The sequence below is a fragment of the Theropithecus gelada genome, chromosome 11, assembly GCF_003255815.1.
Source record: "Theropithecus gelada isolate Dixy chromosome 11, Tgel_1.0, whole genome shotgun sequence".
Classification (NCBI taxonomy): domain Eukaryota; kingdom Metazoa; phylum Chordata; class Mammalia; order Primates; family Cercopithecidae; genus Theropithecus; species Theropithecus gelada.
The window spans coordinates 27,822,905-27,841,973 of NC_037679.1; the positions used below are offsets into that span (position 1 = coordinate 27,822,905).

Sequence of the window (19,069 nt, forward strand, 5' to 3'; positions counted from 1 at the left end):
CCCAGGCTGGAGTGCAGTGGCGCGATCTCGGCTCACTGCAAGCTCCACCTCCCAGGTTCACGCCATTCTCCTGCCTCAGCCTCCGAGTAGCTGGGACTACAGGCGCCTGCCACCTCGCCCGGCTAGTTTTTTTTTTTTCTATTTTTAGTAGAGACAGGGTTTCACCATGTTAGCCAGGATGGTCTCGATCTCCTGACCTCGTGATCCACCCGCCTCGGCCTCCCAAAGTGCTGGGATTACAGGCTTGAGCCACCGCGCCCGGCCTGGCTTCCTTTTTATTACATCTTTTTTTGTAGCATCTGTTTATACTAATCCAAAATTCCTGGACAATATAACCTATTATGTACAACTTAAGAAAATTAGTGTAGTACCTTACCCGTAGTATAAAGAGAAAATTAACATATGATAATGCATAATTTCAAAATGTTAATGTCCAGGCATAAGTTCACTGTTAAGATGAAAATGTTTCCAAGAGGGTAGTAAAGAGTATTTGATGATGATTGTCTGTATATCCCAAATCTGAAACTTTGACTTTTGAGCTCCAAGTCTGTATATCCCACTACAAATGAAACCTATGTGTCTGAATAACTCAGTTTATCTTCCCATCCAATCTGTTTATCTTTCTAAAGTTTCTCTTTTCGTGAATGGTGCCACTCATTTATTCACCCAAGGCAGAGTCTTGGAATCATCTTAACTCCTTTCTTCTTTGCCTTCTATTATTAAATACCAGGTCTTGTTGGTTTTTACCTATTTAATTTCTCTGGAATTTGTCTTCCATGCCTTAGTTTAGGCTTTAATCGTTTTTAGTTTGTATTGCAATTGTCTAATACTGGTTTTCCTGCCTCTGCCCTATTTTTCTTGTATTTTGCCAGAGTGATTTGTCACTCTGCTTAAAATTACCATTTAGGAGTTCATTATTGCTCTCTGGATGTAATATTTTCTGTGAGCTAGAAATCAGTTTTCTTTCTTGGATTAAATCCTTTTTAATGGTGAGTGGCTGCAACATCACATTAGGGAAGATTCTGAAGTATCTGCTGGGAAGAATGCAGTGATAAGGGAATGACAGCCTGAGTCCTGCTTTGGCTAGATGCACAGGATCCTTTACAATCTGAACCTGCCTACATTCCAGTAATAATGAACTGCTTGTGGTGTCCTGCAACAGGAACTGTTAGTTTGCTTTTGGATACTTTTTCACATGGCGTTTTCTTGTTCTGGAATGGCTTTTCCTAGCCCTATTTTCACATTGTCCTACAAAATATTTCCTGATTTTTTGCTCCTCAGACACTCCCTGTCCCTACCAAATAATGACTGTCCTGTCTCTCTGCTAATTTATCTTACAATCTTTTAATGTCTTGATTATACTTTGCTCTTCTACATTAAAGTTGAATTATTTTACTTACATCTGCAACATTTAGTATGAGGGTGCCACCTGGAAAATACATGTTTAATGTTTATTGAAAGGTTAAATTGCATAAGGGTTTGTGTTAGACTGATCACATATCTACTGAATAGCCGCCCTCCCCCCACCCACCAAGTTTCTGATTCTTTTTCTTTTCTCTCAGAATCATCAGACTCAGGTACATCTGTGAGTGAGAACAGGTGTCACCTTGAAGGTGGGAGTGATCAAAAGGTAATCTTTAAGTAAATTTCTCATTCTAATGTAATATTATTTGCCAGTTGGAAAGGTTATTTACAACAAATTAGCTTACTGGTTATGTTAAGTTTGTTGTATTTTATTTTTTTCCTGTAATGCTTAGGACCTTGTGCAAGAGCTTCAGGAAGAGAAACCTTCGTCTTCACATTTGGTTTCTAGACCATCTACCTCATCTAGAAGGAGAGCGATTAGTGAGACAGGTATATATGAGTATTTGACACATTCACACAGCTTTTTGATGTTCTTTCTTTCATGAAATTAGTGCTTTTAGACTTAATTAAATTGTTCCCTTTTTTTGGTTGAGATGAATTAACCTCTGAGTTTTTTCATCCTTGATTTTATTAGATTTACAAATTGCTTATTTAGCAATATTTTTTTGGCTGACTACAGCAGGCATAGTTTACTGTGCCCCACCTGGAGTTTATAGTTAGCCAACTCTCTGTTAAGCTAATAGGAGGTGGCTGGGTGTGATGGCTCATGCCTGTAATCCCAGCACTTTGGGAGGCTGAGGCCGGCGGATCACGAGGTAACGAGTTCAAGACCAGACTGACCAACATGGTGAAACCCCTTCTGTACTAAAAACAAACAAACAAACAAAAAGTAGCTGGGCCTGGTGTCGCACACTTGTAATCGAGCTACTCAGGAGGTTGAGGAAGGAGAATTGCTTCAACCCGGGAGGTGGAAGTTTCAGTGAACCAAAATTGCGCCACTGCACTCCAGCCTGGGTAACTGAGCAAGACTTCGTCTAAAAAAAGGATAATAGGAGGCAGGCATATAAACTCCATTTTCGCCTTTATTCTTAGTCACCTTAACAGTTAAAATTTTAAATTGTTGTTTTTAATAAATGATAGTACATACCTATGAGTTTTAAAACAGAAAGTAAATAGCATTTTAGAAATGAAGAGATAAGGGCTAGGTGCGGTGGCTCACACCTGTAATCCCAGCACTTTGGGAGGCCAAGACAGGCAGATCACAAGGTCAGGAGATCGAGACCATCCCGGCTAACACGGTGAAACCCCGTGTCTACTAAAAATACAAAAAATTAGCCAGGCGTGGTGTTGGGTGCCTGTAGTCCCAGCTACTCGGGAGGCTGAGGCAGGAGAATGGCATGAACTGGGGAGGCAGAGCTTGCAGTGAGCTGAGATCACACTACTGCACTCCAGCCTGGGCGACAGAGCAAGACTCTTTGTCTCAAGAAAAGAAAAAAAAGACAGAGAAAATAGTTGAGAACAGTTAGTAGAGGAGAAGACTGTAGCCTGAGGAAGTCACAGTAACTAAGACTGTATGATTCAGATGAAAGAGAATGTCAGATCAGTGAAACAGAGTAAATGAACCCAGACCAGAATCTTGTACATGCGGGCAGAAGACAGGAAGGGCAGAGGTGTCTAGGCAGAGGTGGAACTAGAACAAATGGTAGTTACTTGGGAAAAAGGTGAAGTTACATCTGTACCTTATGCCAAAATGAATTTCAAATGAGTTTAAAAGATAAATGAAAAATAGAATGCAACATATTTGAAAGATAGTCACTTTAAATTTGACTGTTAATATCTGTATTATGTAAAAGTCTCCCCAAATCAATAAGGAAAACATTGAAACTTCAAATAGCAAAAAGGGCAGACAGTTCACAGAAATTTCCCACAGTAAATACAAATGACTAATAAATAGGGGGAAAGGGTGAATTTTGGTGATTTTAGCTTTACAGATACTAAAAAATGCCTAAAGGGTGTCCTTTTGGTCTATCAAATTAGCAAAAATAAATTTTTTACTCATCCTTACAACTTGTGTATCAGCACTGATAAACTGTTGTTCTACAAGTTGGTATAAGTTGGCAAAAATTGATTAAATTTTTCAGATTATAAAAAAGCTTAAATGGCCTGGTGCTGCAGTGGCTCACACCTGTAATCCCAGCACTTTGGAAGGCTGAGGCGGGTGGATCTCTTGAGGTTAGGAGTTCGAGACCAACCTGGCAAGCATGGTGAAACTCCGTCTCTATTAAAAATACAAAAATTAGCCGGGTGTGGTGGCAGGCGCCTGTAATCCCAGCTACTCGAGAGGCTGAGGCAGGAGAATCACTTGAACCTAGGGGGTGGAGGTTGCAGTGAACCAAATCATGCCATTGCACTCCAGCCTGGGTTACAGAATGAGACTCTTATCTCAAAAAAAAAAAAAGTCTTAGAGTTCTTAACATTATCCTAGTAACTCCGTTTCTAGGAATCTATCTTAAGGATGTAGTTAAAAATTCAAAGATTTATATGTAGAGATATTAATTACAGCATTATTTATAATTGCAGCCCGGCCAAGATCACTTTTTCTTTTTTTTTTTTTGAGACGGAGTCTCGCTCTGTCGCCCAGGCTGGAGTGCAGTGGCCGGATCTCAGCTCACTGCAAGCTCCGCCTCCCGGGTTCACGCCATTCTCCGGCCTCAGCCTCCCGAGTAGCTGGGACTACAGGCGCCCGCCACCTCGCCCGGCTAGTTTTTTGTATTTCTTAATAGAGACGGGGTTTCACCGTGTTAGCCAGGATGGTCTCGATCTCCTGACCTCGTGATCCGCCCGTCTCGGCCTCCCAAAGTGCTGGGATTACAGGCTTGAGCCACCGCGCCCGGCCAAGATCACCTTTTTTAAGATAGAGAATACAAACAGGATTAAGAGCTCATGTGAAGAACTTGTGATCTAGTTGTGGAGATAAAACATAAAAATTCTTAGTGGGATGTAAGAGTATTTTGGGAATTGAGAGGAAGAGGAGATGACTTTTGGTTAGATAGGCCAAGAGAGGGAAATGAAATGAGCAAAGGTGTGAGAGTTGTACCTGTTTCAGGGATGTGGATTTTATTTCACTTAATACCATAAGCCTATTAAATACTTACGTATAAGGCTGCAGTGAACACCTTTGCACATATATCCTTAAATTATTATGGAGATATTTCTCTAGGATAGAGAATATATTTCTAGGATAGAATATATTTCTCTAGGATAGAGAAATTGCCTGCAAAATGTTGGACGATTTAATATTCTTACTAACTGTATAAAAATGTCCTTTCTTAGGCCGGGCGCGGTGGCTCAAGCCTGTAATCCCAGCACTTTGGGAGGCCGAGGCGGGTGGATCACGGGGTCAGGAGATCGAGACTATCCTGGCTAACATGGTGAAACCCCGTCTCTACTAAAAATACAAAAAACTAGCCGGGCGTGGTGGCGGGCGCCTGTAGTCCCAGCTACTTGGAAGGCTGAGGCGGGAGAATGGCGTGAACCCGGGAGGCGGAGCTTGCAGTGAGCCGAGATCAGGCCACTGCACTCCAGCCTGGGAGACACAGCGAGACTCCGTCTCAAAAAAAAAAAAAAAAAGTCCTTTCTTGGCTGGGCGCGGTGGCTCACGCCTGTAATCCCTGCACTTTGGGAGGCTGAGGTGGGCAGATTACCTGAGGTCAGGAGTTCGAGACCAGCCTGGCCAACATGGTGAAACCCTATCTCTACTAAAAATACAAAAATTAGCCAGGCGTGGTGGCAAGCACCTGTAATCCCAGCTACTCAGGAGGCTGAGGCAGGAGAATCTCTTGAACCTGGGAGGAAGAGGTTGCAGTGAGCCAAGATTGCGCCATTATACTCCAGCCTGAGGGACAAGAGTGAGACTTTGTCTCAAATAAATAAATAAATAAGTAAATCCTTTCTCAAATCATTGATATTGTCTCATTTTAATTTTTGTCATTGTCATCAGTGAAAAATGAGATCATTTCCCTTTGCATTTCTTTGATCCCTAGGAGGTAGGAGATTTCTTTTTTCCATTACTCAAGTATATGACTCAAGATTTTTCATATGTTTATTAGTCATGTGTATTTCTTCTGTGACCTGCTTTTTCCTGTTTCCTTAAAAAAAAAATCCAGTCTATCTTGATATGGTAGGACTTTGTATAATATGTATGATATGGGTATTTTTTTATTATATATGTTGCAGATATTATCTTTGAATTTGACCTTGGCCTTTTAATTTTTGTTTGGTATGTTATTTTGCCATGTAAACCTTGACGTGATCTAATCTTGATAGTCTTTTTTTTGAGGGCTTTGCAGTATTATGAAATACTTTTCCACCCCAGCGTTATAAGAATATTTTGTTATAGGTACTTTCATGGTTTTGTTCTTTATATTTAGATCTTTAATCCACCTGGAATTCATTTTTATGTCTAGTGTAAGGTAGGATTCTCATGTCTAACAGATTTGTCTAACATTCTGACCCATTCAGAGATAATGTATTATTTAAAATAAAATGGAAAATTTTTACTGGTTTTGATTTCTGTTTAAAATACAGGATACTGAAGAGCCAGGTTTAGTGGCTTAGGCCTGTAATCCCAGCACTTTGGGAGGCTGAGGCACTGGGATCACTTGAGGCCAGGAGTTTGAGACCAGTGTGGCCAACATGGTGAAACGATCTCTACCAAAAACACAAAAATTATCCAGGCATGGTGGTACGCGCCTGTAATTCCAGCTACTTGGAGGCTGAAGTCACAAGAATCACTTGAACCTGGGAGGCAGAGGCTGCAGTGAGCCGAGAATGTACCACTGCACTCCAGCCTGGATGGTGGAGTGTGACTCTGTCTCAAAAGAAAAAATGTAGGGTACTGAAGAAATTGAAACATTAAGAATACCTTATAAGTAAATTAACCACTTTGGCTCTTTTCAGAAAAAAAAAAAGAGCTCTTATATTTTAAAGTTTGGTTTTGGCAGAAAATAAAATTCCTAGATTGTTTGGTTAATAAAAACTTTATTAGATGGATTAAACTGTGATGTATGGAGATAGAGTTCTGAAAGAAGAATAGAAACCTTTTAAAAAAATAGTATTCTCAGCCTAGGCAACATAGTGAAACCCTGTCTATACAAAATATAGAAAAATTAGTGAGCTGTGGTGGTGCGTTCCTATGGTACCAGCTACTTGGAAGGCTGAGGTTAAGGTGGGAGGATCGCTGAAGTCCATGAGACAGAGGTTGCAGTGAGCTGAGATTGCACCTCTGTACTCCAGCCTGGGCGACAGAGCAAGACCCTGTCTCAGAAAATAAATAAATAAACAAACAAATACACATATACAGCTAGTGTTCTGTTGTAACTCTTAGTTGGACAGATTCAATAAAACAGTGTTAACTTTTGAAGCTAATTTTATTGGAACTAAGTTTCTGTACAGATAGGTACTCAAAACAGCTCAATTTTCTAAATCACAGTACAGCAATTTATTTTTTTTCCCTTACATATCCAGAAGAAAATTCAGATGAATTATCTGGTGAACGACAAAGAAAACGCCACAAATCTGATAGTATTTCCCTTTCCTTTGATGAAAGCCTGGCTCTGTGTGTAATAAGGGAGATATGTTGTGAAAGAAGCAGTAGCAGTGAATCTACAGGGACGCCGTCGAATCCGGTAATATTCTCATTTTTAAGTAAGGCAAGACTCTTACTGTTATACTCTAGTCCTGGCAGTCCTAATAAGCATACTGATCGAATGTACATGTGTCTTACGAGATTGATGCAAAACACGGTGCTAAATTTTACTTTAAAATAAAACTACTGTATTGATCTCTGCCTTCAACCCAAGGTATTGTGAGAAATGTGGAAAATAGTGGAGTAACACTAGTATTGGTAAAATTAGTAGTAGTATTAGTAATTATCGGTGTCACTGTATGTATTGGAGAATATTTGTGGACCACTGCACCAATAGTACATTCAAATAAATTGGAGCATAGAGTTGTTTGAGAATTTTGAAATAAAGGAACAAAACCCAAAATTTGGTTCAGTTAAATATTTTAGCATTTTAAGGCAAATTTGACTATTTAGAGTAAAAATATCTTTTATTACAGCCATCAGCAAAAAAGTCAACATAGTCTGAACTTAACATTTGCCAGATAGGTCTAGACATCAGGTAAGTTCTATTTACTTATGCTGTAAAATACAGGTTTATACTGGGCTGGGTGTGGTGGCTCATGCCTGTAATCGCAGTACTTTGGAAGACTGAGGCGGGTGGATCACCTGAGGTTAGGAGTTCAAGACCAAGCTGGCCAACAAGATGAAACCATGTCTGTACTGAAAATACAAAAATTAGCCAGGCATGGTGGCACACGCTTGCAGTCCCAGCTACTCGAGAGGCTGAGGCAGGAGGATCACTTGAACTCAGGAGGTGGAGGTTGCAGTGAGTCGAGATTGTGCCACTGCACTCCAACCTGGGTGACAGAAAAACTCAGTCTCAAAAAAAAAAAAAAAAAAAAAAGAAAAATGCAGATTTTTTATTGCATGGATGACGGGAGAGTATCAGTACTTTTTAATTATTAATACAGACTTCCAAAATAATAGCGAGCAGCATTTCTTTTTTTTTTTTTTTTTTTTTTTTTTTGAGACAGAGTTTCGCTCTGTCGCCCAGGCTGGAGTGCAGTGGCGTGATCTCGGCTCACTGCAAGCTCCGCCTCCCGGGTTCACGCCATTCTCCTGCCTCAGCCTCCCGAGTAGCTGGGACTACAGGCGCCCACAACCGCGCCCGGCTAATTTTTTGTATTTTTAGTAGAGACAGGGTTTCACCGTGGTCTCGATCTCCTGACCTTGTGATCCGCCCGCCTCGGCCTCCCAAAGTGTTGGGATTACAGGCGTGAGCCACCGCGCCCGGCCAGCGAGCAGCATTTCTTAAGAGATGTTACTGAAAGACGTTTGGTAAAATCTTTTTTTGTTAACAAGAATGCTTGACAAGTGGAATATTTTGTTTTGTATGTCTTTAAACAAGCTTGTCCAACCCATGCCCTGTGGGCCATATGCCAAGATGGCTTTGAATGTGGCCTAACACAAATTCATAAACTTTCTTAAAATATTATGAGATTTTTTATTTTTATTTTTTTTACAATTTTTTCCCTGCTCATCAGCTATTGTTAGTGTATTTTACGTGTAGCCCAAGACAATTCTTCCAATGTGGCCCAGGGAAACCAAAGGATTGGATATAGTTTTTGGTAATATGGCAGTGTTGATGGTCATTATTCTGGATATTAGTAATCCTTGTAATCCTTGTATAGTTCTCTAGAAGATGTAGGAGATGGAACCAATTATGGTAGTAATCCTAGTCTTTTACCTGTTCTTGTTAATTCCTGTATTATCTTTTTATTTTTCTCTTCCAAAGTAGTGATTGTTTGAACACATACCTGCCCTCTAGAATTACTGTACTTAATGGAGCTGTTACTCATGTAGACCACTAGATGGCATAATGAGCTCTTGCTCGGTCTGAGAGCAGGTTCTTCATTCGTAGATAATTTAAGTTTATACCAGATTCCATACAGTTGAGATGGCACTGCAGATACAGTAGTAGTCAAGGTAGATATGATTCTTGTCTTCATGGGGAGATAGATCATTAATGACAAATGAAAAAATTTAATAAATCCAGTGAAAAAACAGAGGTGCTTGAGAGGAAATATGTGTGATAAAATTGAATCCAGTTAAAACTTGATGAGTACACAACCTACAAGTTTGGTTAAAAAGAGGATTATCATATCCTATTTATTTATTTATTTATTGAAATTGAGTCTCTCTATTGCCCAGGCTGGAGTGCAGTGGTGCAATCTTGGCTCACTGCAACCTCCGCCTCCCGGTTCAAGCAATTCTCATGTCTCAGCCTCCTGAGTAGCTGGGATTACAGGCTTCCACCACCACACCCAGCTAATTTTTGTATTTTTAGTAGAGACAGGGTTTCACTATGTTGGCCAGGCTGGTTTTGAACTCCTGACCTCAAGTGATGTGCCTGCCTTGGCCTCCCAAGGTGTTGGGATTACAGACGTTGAGCCACAACACCCGGACCCCCATTAAATGTATAGTTTTTGTTAAAGTTATATCAGAATTCTAGCTGAATGGAGTCCTTGTTCTTGCTTTGTACCTGGGACACTGCCTTGTTACTGATACGGCTTTGAGGAGTAGAGGAGCATCAGATTTTTTGTTTTGAGTTGAGTTAGGTAAAACGACATGGACACACGTGGAGTGGTTTTAAGGAGCAGAGAGTTTAATAGGCAAGAAGGGAGAAGGCAGAAGGAAGAAACTCCCCCTTACAGAGCCGGGGTGAGGGTGCTCTAAAACTGAAAGAGGAGACCTCACATACTAGCTGGTTTTATGTGATGGCTGGAGGGAGTGGTGTCTTATTTGCATAGGGCTCAGAGGGTTGGTTTAACCAGGCATGTCATTTAGCCCTCGAGAAAACTAGCCCTCCCACTCTAGTCCTTTAATACTGCAAATGCAGCGTGCCATGACATTTTACACACGTGGGGTTATGTGGGGGCGGCCATGCTGTTAGGTACCTGTTGGGGCAAGGGCAAGAAGACGACAGTGGGAATTGCCATGTTGGGTGGACCCTCTTGCATTTGCATCTTAAAGGTTGCCGGCCTTTAAGAGCCAGGGTTTTATGCTAGACAAGAAATGTTTCTGGAGCTACGAAAAACCTTCCAAGGACCACTTTCACTTTCTATTTGCCTAAAATAATTTCTTAATAACTCCCACCACATTATCAAAGTGTGCAGTAGAGGGGTATTTCTTTTTTTCTTTTTGTTAGTCCTGTCCTGCATTCTCTTAAAAAACCCTATCTATTAAAAAATCTCACAGTGGCTCATACTTGTAATCCCAGCACTTTGGGAGGTCCAGGCAGGTGGATCACCTGAGGTCAGGAGTTCAAGATCAGCCTGGCCAACATGGTGAAGCCCCATCTCTACCAAAAATACCAAAAATTAGCTGGGTGTAGTGGCGGGCACCTGTAATCCTAGCTGCTCGGGAGACTGAGACAGGAGAATCGCTTGAACCCAGGAAGTGGAGGTTGCAGTGAGCTGAGATCACACCATTGCAAGGGCAACAAGAGCGAAACTCCATCTTAAACAACAACAACAACAAAATCTCGTTTTTCAGGTTAAGTCCCTAGTTGTGAAAGCTTTTGGTAGGGCCCGTTTTTTTTCTCTTCTGCATTTTAATTTCCCTCATTTGAGAATGTTATAGTCATCACTGGGTGTCATCATTCACCAGTTTGTGAAGGGAGTTAAAGGAAAGTGCATTCCTCTCCCATCTTTTCTTTGGGGTTTAGTAAATTGTGGGAAACTAAGACTGTGTTCTAGACTGTACACCACACAGTTTATATTATGATCTTCTGTCATTTTTGCAGCCTTAGATTCCATTTTTAGCTAAGACTGGGGTTTTAAATAACTTGTTTAAGGTTCCTACAACTGTCGCAATTGGAATTCAAACAATTCTAGGTATTTCTGACTGCAAAAATCTAAGATCTTTGCAGAGCAAGCCTATATGATGCTTTAAAAACTTTTTTTTAAAAAATTTTTGAGATAGTCTCTCACTCCATTGCCCAGGCTGGAGTACAGCGGCATGATCATGGCTTACTGCAACCTCAACCTCCTGGGTTCAAGCGATCCTTCCTCCTCAGCCTTGAGAGTTAGCTGGGACTACAGGTGTGTAGCACCACACCTGACTAATTTTTTTTACTCTTTTTTTTCAGAGATGAGGTCTCGGCCTGTTGCCCAGGCTGGTCTCAAACCACTGGGCTTATGTGATTCTCCTGCTTTGGCTCCCAGAGTATTGGTATTACAGGCATGAGCCACCACCCGCAGCCTGATGCTTTTAAAATATATAGTATTTAGGCCTGGTGTGGTGGCTCGCACCTGTAATCCCAGCACCTTGGGAGGCTGAGACAGGCGGATCACAAGGTCAGGAGATCGAGACCATCCTGACTAACACAGTGAAACCCTGTCTCTACTAAAAATACAAAAAATTAGCCGAGCGTGGTGGCGGGCACCTGTAGTCCCAGCTACTGGGGAGGCTGAGGTGGGAGAATGGTGTGAACCGGGAGGCGGAGATTGCAGTGAGCCGAGATCATGCCAGTGCACTCCAGCCTGGGCAACAGAGCGAGACTCTGTCTCCAAAAAAAAAAAATATATATATATATTTTTAAATAATACATATTTATATGTTAAATTTACATATAAATTTCTATTTATATAATTATATAAAATATATAATTATATAAAAACATTTTAAATATATATTTTTATATATAATATTTAAAATATATATAGAGAGAGAATTTAATAGTTTCTGGGGCATTCTTTTATGAACATTAGCCAAAACTTTTAAAAACCACTCCCAATATTGCATTTTTTTAATAGTATCCTAGGACAGGAATTGGCAAACTTTCTGTAAAGAGCCAGATAGTTAATTATTTGGGCTCTGCAGGGCCGTGGTTTCTGTCACAGCTACTCAGCTCCACTCTTGTAATGCAGGAGCAACCATAGACAACAAGTCAACAAATAGGCATGGCTGTGTTCAATAAAACTTTATTTATAAAAGTAGATGGGTGATGGGCCACAGTTTGCACACCTCCTACCATACAGTATGTTTTCTGAGACTTAATGTTTCTTGTGATTTACCCCCTTATTCTAAAATTAGTGCACTTTAGTTAGTTGAAGTATTTGGTTTGTGGGGTTGCTTTGTTAGAGTGTTAATTGTGTCCTAACTTGACTTGTGATTCTAATCTGATTGGTAGTAGAGCCCCTGTTAGGAATTAGAGCTGCAACTTGATGAATGTTGCTTTTACTCTCTTTCTTAACACTACTCTTTTAAAAAAGTCTTTTGACATCAGAGGCCTAAAAATAATATACTTTGTTTCCGTTTTTAGAACTGATGCAGATATGGATATCATTTAATCTAAGCTCCTTTTCTAGATGAAGTAGCTACAGCCTTTAGAAGTTAAATGATACGGGCTGGGCGCAGTGGCTCACGGGTGTAATCCCAGCACTTTGGGAGGCCAAGGTGTTGGATCACTTAGAGGTCAGGAGTTCGAGCAGCCCAGCCAACATGGTGAAACCCCATCTCTACTAAAAATACAAAAATTAGCCAGTTGTGGTAGTGGATGCCTGTAATCCCAGCTACTTGGGAGGCTGAGGCAGGAGAATAGCTTGAACCTGGGAGGCGGAGGTTGCAATGAGCCGAGATCATGCCACTGCATTTCAGCTTGGGCGATAGAGCAAAAGAAAGGGCCAGGCACGGTGGCTCACACCTGTAATCCTAACACTTTGGGAGGCCGAAGCGGTTGAATTGCTTGAGGTCAGGAATTCAAGACCAGCCTGACCAACATGGTGAAGCCCCACCTCTACTAAAAATACAAGAATTAGCCAGGCATGGTGACACACGCCTGTAGTCCCAGCTACTTGGTAGACTGAGGCAGGAGAATCGCTTGAACTTGGGAGGTGGAGGTTGCAGTGAGCCGAGATCAGGCCACTGCACTCCAGTCTGGGCAACAGAGCAAGATTCTGTCTCAAAATAAATAAATAGATAAAATAAGTTAAGTGATGTGTCTAAGGTTAAATTAGCTACTTAGTGGCAAGTGTAAAATAAGTCATATCCTGACTGCTAGACTTTTTCCACTTGTAGCCTTCTGCTTAATATATGCTCCTACCCTTAGCCACTAACAGCAAATGTTATTGGCCTGAAGGTCTTATTAGGTTCGTACACAATTTATTGAAGTCTTGAAATGAGGAATCAGGTGAGCAGCTACAGATTTTCTTTTTTAATTTTCTAAAGGCTCTTTAAAAGAAAATCTCAAAGTTTATTAAAAAACGTAAGTATCTATGACTCGAGACATTTTTCTAAGAAAAAAAACCCATAAGTATTATAAGTGTTGTGTCTTGTTACTTGTATTCTACCAATTTGGACATATAAAGTTGAGTAAAGACAGGTCTTAGCCCAAAGTGGATATATTTCAGATGAGAATCATGCCTGCAAAGTTATGTTTTCCATAATTTATTTGTGAGACTATATAATTCATTATTATACAAATAGTAAGGATAATTAAAGGTGGAAGAGCCTTTTCAGTTATGGTATTGACAAAGGCTTAGTCAAAGAAGGATGAATAGGATTTTGAAACTGAAAATATTCTAGTTAGTGGGGGAAAGTGTGGAAGTTGAAATGCCAAGATTAGTTGAGGAAGCAATCTAGATCTGGCAGGATTGTCCATATTTAGTAAGGGAGAAAGGGTGTCTAGTTGAAGACAGACAAAGATGTTAATACAGTCACACTGTATGTACTTTCAATGCCAAGAGACTTTGGCATTTTTCCTTTATGCAGTGGGGTTTTGAACAGGGAAAATAACATAGTAATAACCTTGAAATCTTAATCTAGTTTAAGTGTGCAGGATGGATCTGAGGAGGAAATGTGCGTGGCAACCAGCTCCAGGATGACTGTGGGGGGGGCCCAGTCCTCCCACCACCGATTTCCCTCGGGACGTCCCGGATCGGAGTAGCAGGCCCATCCCCCAAGTGTTACACCCCACTAGCAGCAGCAGAGGCACAGGGATGAGTTAGGAAACTGTTACAGAGGTCAAGAGCTGATGTTTATTAAGTTATATATTTTTTTCTTGTTTTAGGATCTTGATGCTGGTGTAAGTGAACATTCAGGTGATTGGTTGGATCAGGATTCAGTTTCAGATCAGTTTAGTGTAGAATTTGAAGTTGAATCTCTCGACTCAGAAGATTATAGCCTTAGTGAAGAAGCACAAGAACTCTCAGATGAAGATGATGAGGTAGTATTTTTTTTCCCCTCTAATTATATTGGAAAATTATTAAATATTTTCCATGTTCATTGACTTTGAGATTGGAATAATAATAAATTCAGATTTCACTTGAAATCTTTACCTCTTGATTTGTTCAGACTAACACATTGGTTTGTGGACTTGAGGATTTCATAGTTCTTTATCATCTGATTTATATTATTATATTACTACTAATGCCAAGAAATCAATAGACCTCAATGAACATGCTTATTATAATGGTCTGTTCACTTTTAAAAAATATAATTCAATTACTGTTTTAATATTAACTTACTTGTTATAAAAGTAAAACATGCATACAGTTTAAGTCAAATAGTACCCTCAGAGATCTGTCTCCCAGAAGTGACTGCCTTTAACATTTCTAGCTATTTCCCTATTATTTAATATCTCTATATTATTTATTTATAAAGTAAAACCACTTGGCTGAATGTTTTGTTTTATTCATCCGAAACATCCTTTGTATTGACTTTTACCATTGTAGGTAAGGATTTCTCTCTCCTGCATTTTTTCCCCCTTTACACTCACTCACTCTATTTGAAATTGTCTAAGACTTTCTCATATATTGTAGTACATGATGCTTGTTTAGGACTTATTACTAGGAAGCCTTCTGATTGAAGGAAAAAGGGTGATGAATTGATGCTAACGAATGTGTTTTATTAGGTATATCGAGTTACTGTGTATCAGGCAGGGGAGAGTGATACAGATTCATTTGAAGAAGATCCTGAAATTTCCTTAGCTGTAAGTATATATCTACTTTTTTAAGAAATAAAAAAAATTTCATTAAGGTCAAGATTAGGAAAATATGTCTAGCCTACTTTCTGAAATGAGCTGATTTTTATAAAGTTAAAATGTTTTTGTAAAGTCTGAATAAAGCATTTTTCTTTTATTTGTTGTGATGAGACATGTAGCTATAATTTTTATTTTTAGGTGCTGGAATTGAACTTGTTTTTTTTTTTTTTTTTTTTTTTTTTTAAAAAAAACAAGGTCTTACCCTTCTCCCAGGCTGGAGTGCAGTGGTGCAATCTCAGTGCACTGCAGCCTTCACCTCCCAGGTTCAAGCGATTCTCATGCCTCAGTCTCCCGAGTAGCTGGGATTACAGGCGTGCACTACCATACCCCATTAATTTTTTTGTTTTTAGTAGAGATGGGGTTTCACCATGTTGGCCAGGCTGGTCATGAACTCCTGACCTCAAGTGATCTGCCCACCTTGGCCTCCCAAAGTGCTGGGATTACAGGCATGAGCCACTGTGCCCAGCTGAATTTGCACTTTTTGATGTTATTTTGGAAAATTTCAACGTATCTCCAGTATACTCATCACCCAGCTTTAACTATTACCAACATTTTGCCAACCTTGTCAAATGTAAACTTTTTTTTTTTTTTTCAATTGAGATAGGGTCCCACCCTGTCATCCCGGCTGGAGTGCAGTGACGCGATCATGGCTCACTGCAGCCCCCACCTCCCAGGCTCAGGTGATCTTCCCACCTCAGCCTCCTGAGTAGCTTGAGACTACAGTTGCATGCCATCACACCCAGCTAATTTTTGTATTTTTTGTGGAGATGTCACCGTGTTGCCCAGGTTGGTCTCGAACTCCTGGGCTCAAGTGATCCACCTGCCTCAGTCTCCCAAAGTGCCAGGATTACAGGTGTGAGCCATCACACCCAGTCAAATGTAAACATTTTTATTATTGATTTGTATTATAAAATGTGGTAGGATTTGCCATTAAAGAAATTAAGGCTTAAATGTTTACATCTCATGCATACTTCACTGACTTCCTGAGGTATTATAGGTGTTTTAAAAACTATAGTTTTAGTTTTTGTTCTTAATATTAGTTTTTGTTCTTAATATTGCCTTCATTATATTTAAATAGGAAATCCATTTTTTTCTGAGTTATAAACAGTTACTAAGTATTCAAATGCAAAAAAGGATGAAAATTCAAGAGTTTCCAAAGTTTTTAGTGTATTAGAAAATAATTTAAATAACTAGTTGAATCATTTGATGTTGAGTAAAATATTTTAGATACTTTTAATTTTTTAAATTTATTTTAAGACTCAAAGACTCAAATTATTTTAGATATTGATCTTGCAATTTATTGGACTTTTTGATGTACTTTTACTCCATATTGCAAGACCTTTTTCTTTGGTTTTATGACCTGTGAAAAACCCCCTTGTATAACTTGAAAAAAGAAGAATGAATAATCTATTTTTATTGCCTCTGTTTTAAGGTCATTTGTGAAGCAATCTCAAAATGGTTATGGAAAGACCTCTTACCAGTTTTCACTTGTTAAATGTCCTCAGGCAAGAACCATGCTTCAGCTAAGGCAAAAAGATAGGTTATGTAAAAAGGCTGGGGATGTGGGAGAGTTTGTTGTCCAAATCGCACGGTGGAAAGGTTTGCGGGATGAAACGTTGGGAAAAGGAAGAAGCATTGAGCAGTTACAGAGATGAGAACACAGGAAAGGATAGACAAGTAAAGGGCATATATTATGGTTATTGACCAAGGATGATAGGTTTTAGCGGCAATGCTTGCTGTGAAAAATGTTTTAGCATTTCTCTTGTGGATAGGGTTAGGGAATAGTCAGTTAAGCCATGGTTTTAGAGCACTTCTAAGGTACTTCTAGTCACTGGTGGATTGGGAAGTCTTTCTCTAGGAGGCAGGTTTCATCTAGATTGGTTGGATGGACTTTTGGAATAGCGTCTAGGGTGGGCGTGGATATAGGCTGCATGACAGAGTAAAAGATCCCATAGACTTGCTTCAACTAAAGGAAGCAACTGCATTTGTGTCCTGAAACAGAGAACTTTATAGGTACATGATTAATATCACATCACAGTTAATACATTTTTAGTTTAGAAGTTTTCAGGATGGTATGAGTGAAAAAAATGGGTGTACTTACTCTACTTTAGGAGAGACTGTTACATATTGACCTTTTAAAAATCTGTTTTGTGTATAATTGAGACATATAACATGATGTTTGACACACTTGTAAATAGTGAAATGATCACTACAGTCAAGCAAATTAATGTAATCCATTATCTTGAATAGTTAACCTTTCTTGTGTGTGTGGTAAAAATACCTAAAATCTACTCTTTTAGTAAATTTCCAGTATACCAATATATAACTAGCTGTAGTCCTCATGCTGTTCACGGTGACTATTTTATATAAAACATGAAACACTGAATACTGAGTTGTATGATATATTTTACCTTAGACATAGCAAAGTTGCTAGCATTCCTGTGACTAGTAGTTAAAGGGTTACAGAAACTGACTCTGTCTTATTTCATTGAAGGACTATTGGAAATGCACTTCATGCAATGAAATGAATCCCCCTCTTCCATCACATTGCAACAGATGTTGGGCCCTTCGTGAGAATTGGCTTCCTGAAGATAAAGGGAAAGATAAAGGGGAAATCTCTGAGAAAGCCAAACTGGAAAACTCAACACAAGCTGAAGAGGGCTTTGATGTTCCTGATTGTAAAAAAACTATAGTGAATGATTCCAAAGAGTCGTGTGTTGAGGAAAATGATGATAAAATCACACAAGCCTCACAATCACAAGAAAGTGAGGACTATTCTCAGCCATCAACTTCTAGTAGCATTATTTATAGCAGCCAAGAAGACGTGAAAGAGTTTGAAAGGGAAGAAACACAAGACAAAGAAGAAAGTGTGGAATCTAGTTTGCCCCTTAATGCCATTGAACCTTGTGTGATTTGTCAGGGTCGACCTAAAAATGGTTGCATTGTCCATGGCAAAACAGGACATCTTATGGCCTGCTTTACATGTGCAAAGAAGCTAAAGAAAAGGAATAAGCCCTGCCCAGTGTGTAGACAACCAATTCAAATGATTGTGCTAACTTATTTCCCCTAGTTGACCTGTCTGTAAGAGAATTATATATTTCTAACTAACCCTAAGAATTTAGACAACATGAAAATTATTTACATATATCAAAGTGAGAAAATGCTTCAGTCCACACAGATGTCTTCTCTTTAGTATAACTGACCTACTTTGGTAGCAGAATAGTGAATACTTACTATAATTTGCGTTGAATATGTAGCTCATCCTTTACCCCAACCCCTAATTTTAAATAATTTCTATTCTGTCTTAAATGAGAAGTGTCTTTTTTTTTTTTTAAATATATGTATATGGCATTTAAATGTAACTTATTAATTTTTTTTTGAGATGGATTCTCGCTCTGTCGCCCAGGCTGGAGTGCAGTGGCGCAATCTCGACTCACTGCAAGCTCCGCCTCCCAGGTTCACACCATTCTCCTGCCTCAGCCTCCGGAGTGGCTTGGACTACAGGCACCCGCCACCACGCCCGGCTAATTTTTTGTACTTTTATTGTAAGAGACAGGGTTTCGCCGTGTTAGCCAGGATGGTCTCGATCTCCTGACCTCATGATCTGCCCACCTCAGCCTCCCGAAGTGCTGTGATTACAGGCGTGAGCCACTGTGCCCGGCCTAAATGTAACTTATTTAGTACCTTTGATGTAAAGAGAAAATGTGTGAAAGATTTAGTTTTTTTTTTTTTTTTTTTGAGATGAGTCTGTTACCCAGGCTGGAGTGCAGTGTCATGATCTTGCAGTCTCTGCTTCCCGGGTTCAAGCCGTTCTCCTGCCTCAGCCTCTGGAGCAGCTGGGATTACAGGCATGCACCACCACGGCCAGCTAATTTTTGTATTTTTAGTAGAGACAGGGTTTTGCCATGTTGGCCAGGCTGGTCACGAACTCCTGACCTCATGTGAGCCACCATGTCCAGCCAATAATTAGTATTTAAATTTTAGACGCTCTTTTTTTTTTTTTTTTTTTTTTTTTTTTTTTTTTTTTTTTTTTT

At 39.7% G+C, this 19,069-nt stretch overlaps 1 protein-coding gene across 4 annotated transcripts in view; it reads left to right on the forward strand.

Moving 5' to 3' along the window:
• MDM2 (MDM2 proto-oncogene) overlaps positions 1 to 18,587 on the forward strand; it is a 33,412-nt gene extending 14,825 nt beyond the window's left edge. For 2 of the 4 annotated variants that reach the window (XM_025401482.1, XM_025401483.1), the window contains exons 6-11: positions 1,563 to 1,630; positions 1,758 to 1,854; positions 6,892 to 7,052; positions 14,064 to 14,219; positions 14,907 to 14,984; positions 17,530 to 18,587. In XM_025401482.1, the coding sequence (XP_025257267.1) occupies positions 1,563 to 1,630; positions 1,758 to 1,854; positions 6,892 to 7,052; positions 14,064 to 14,219; positions 14,907 to 14,984; positions 17,530 to 18,105 (1,136 nt within the window). In that variant the 3' untranslated portion in view covers positions 18,106 to 18,587. The remainder of the gene's footprint in view (positions 1 to 1,562; positions 1,631 to 1,757; positions 1,855 to 6,891; positions 7,053 to 14,063; positions 14,220 to 14,906; positions 14,985 to 17,529) is intronic. The other 2 variants (XM_025401484.1, XM_025401485.1) reach the window with 2 other exon arrangements.
• Positions 18,588 to 19,069: the final 482 nt, after the last annotated feature.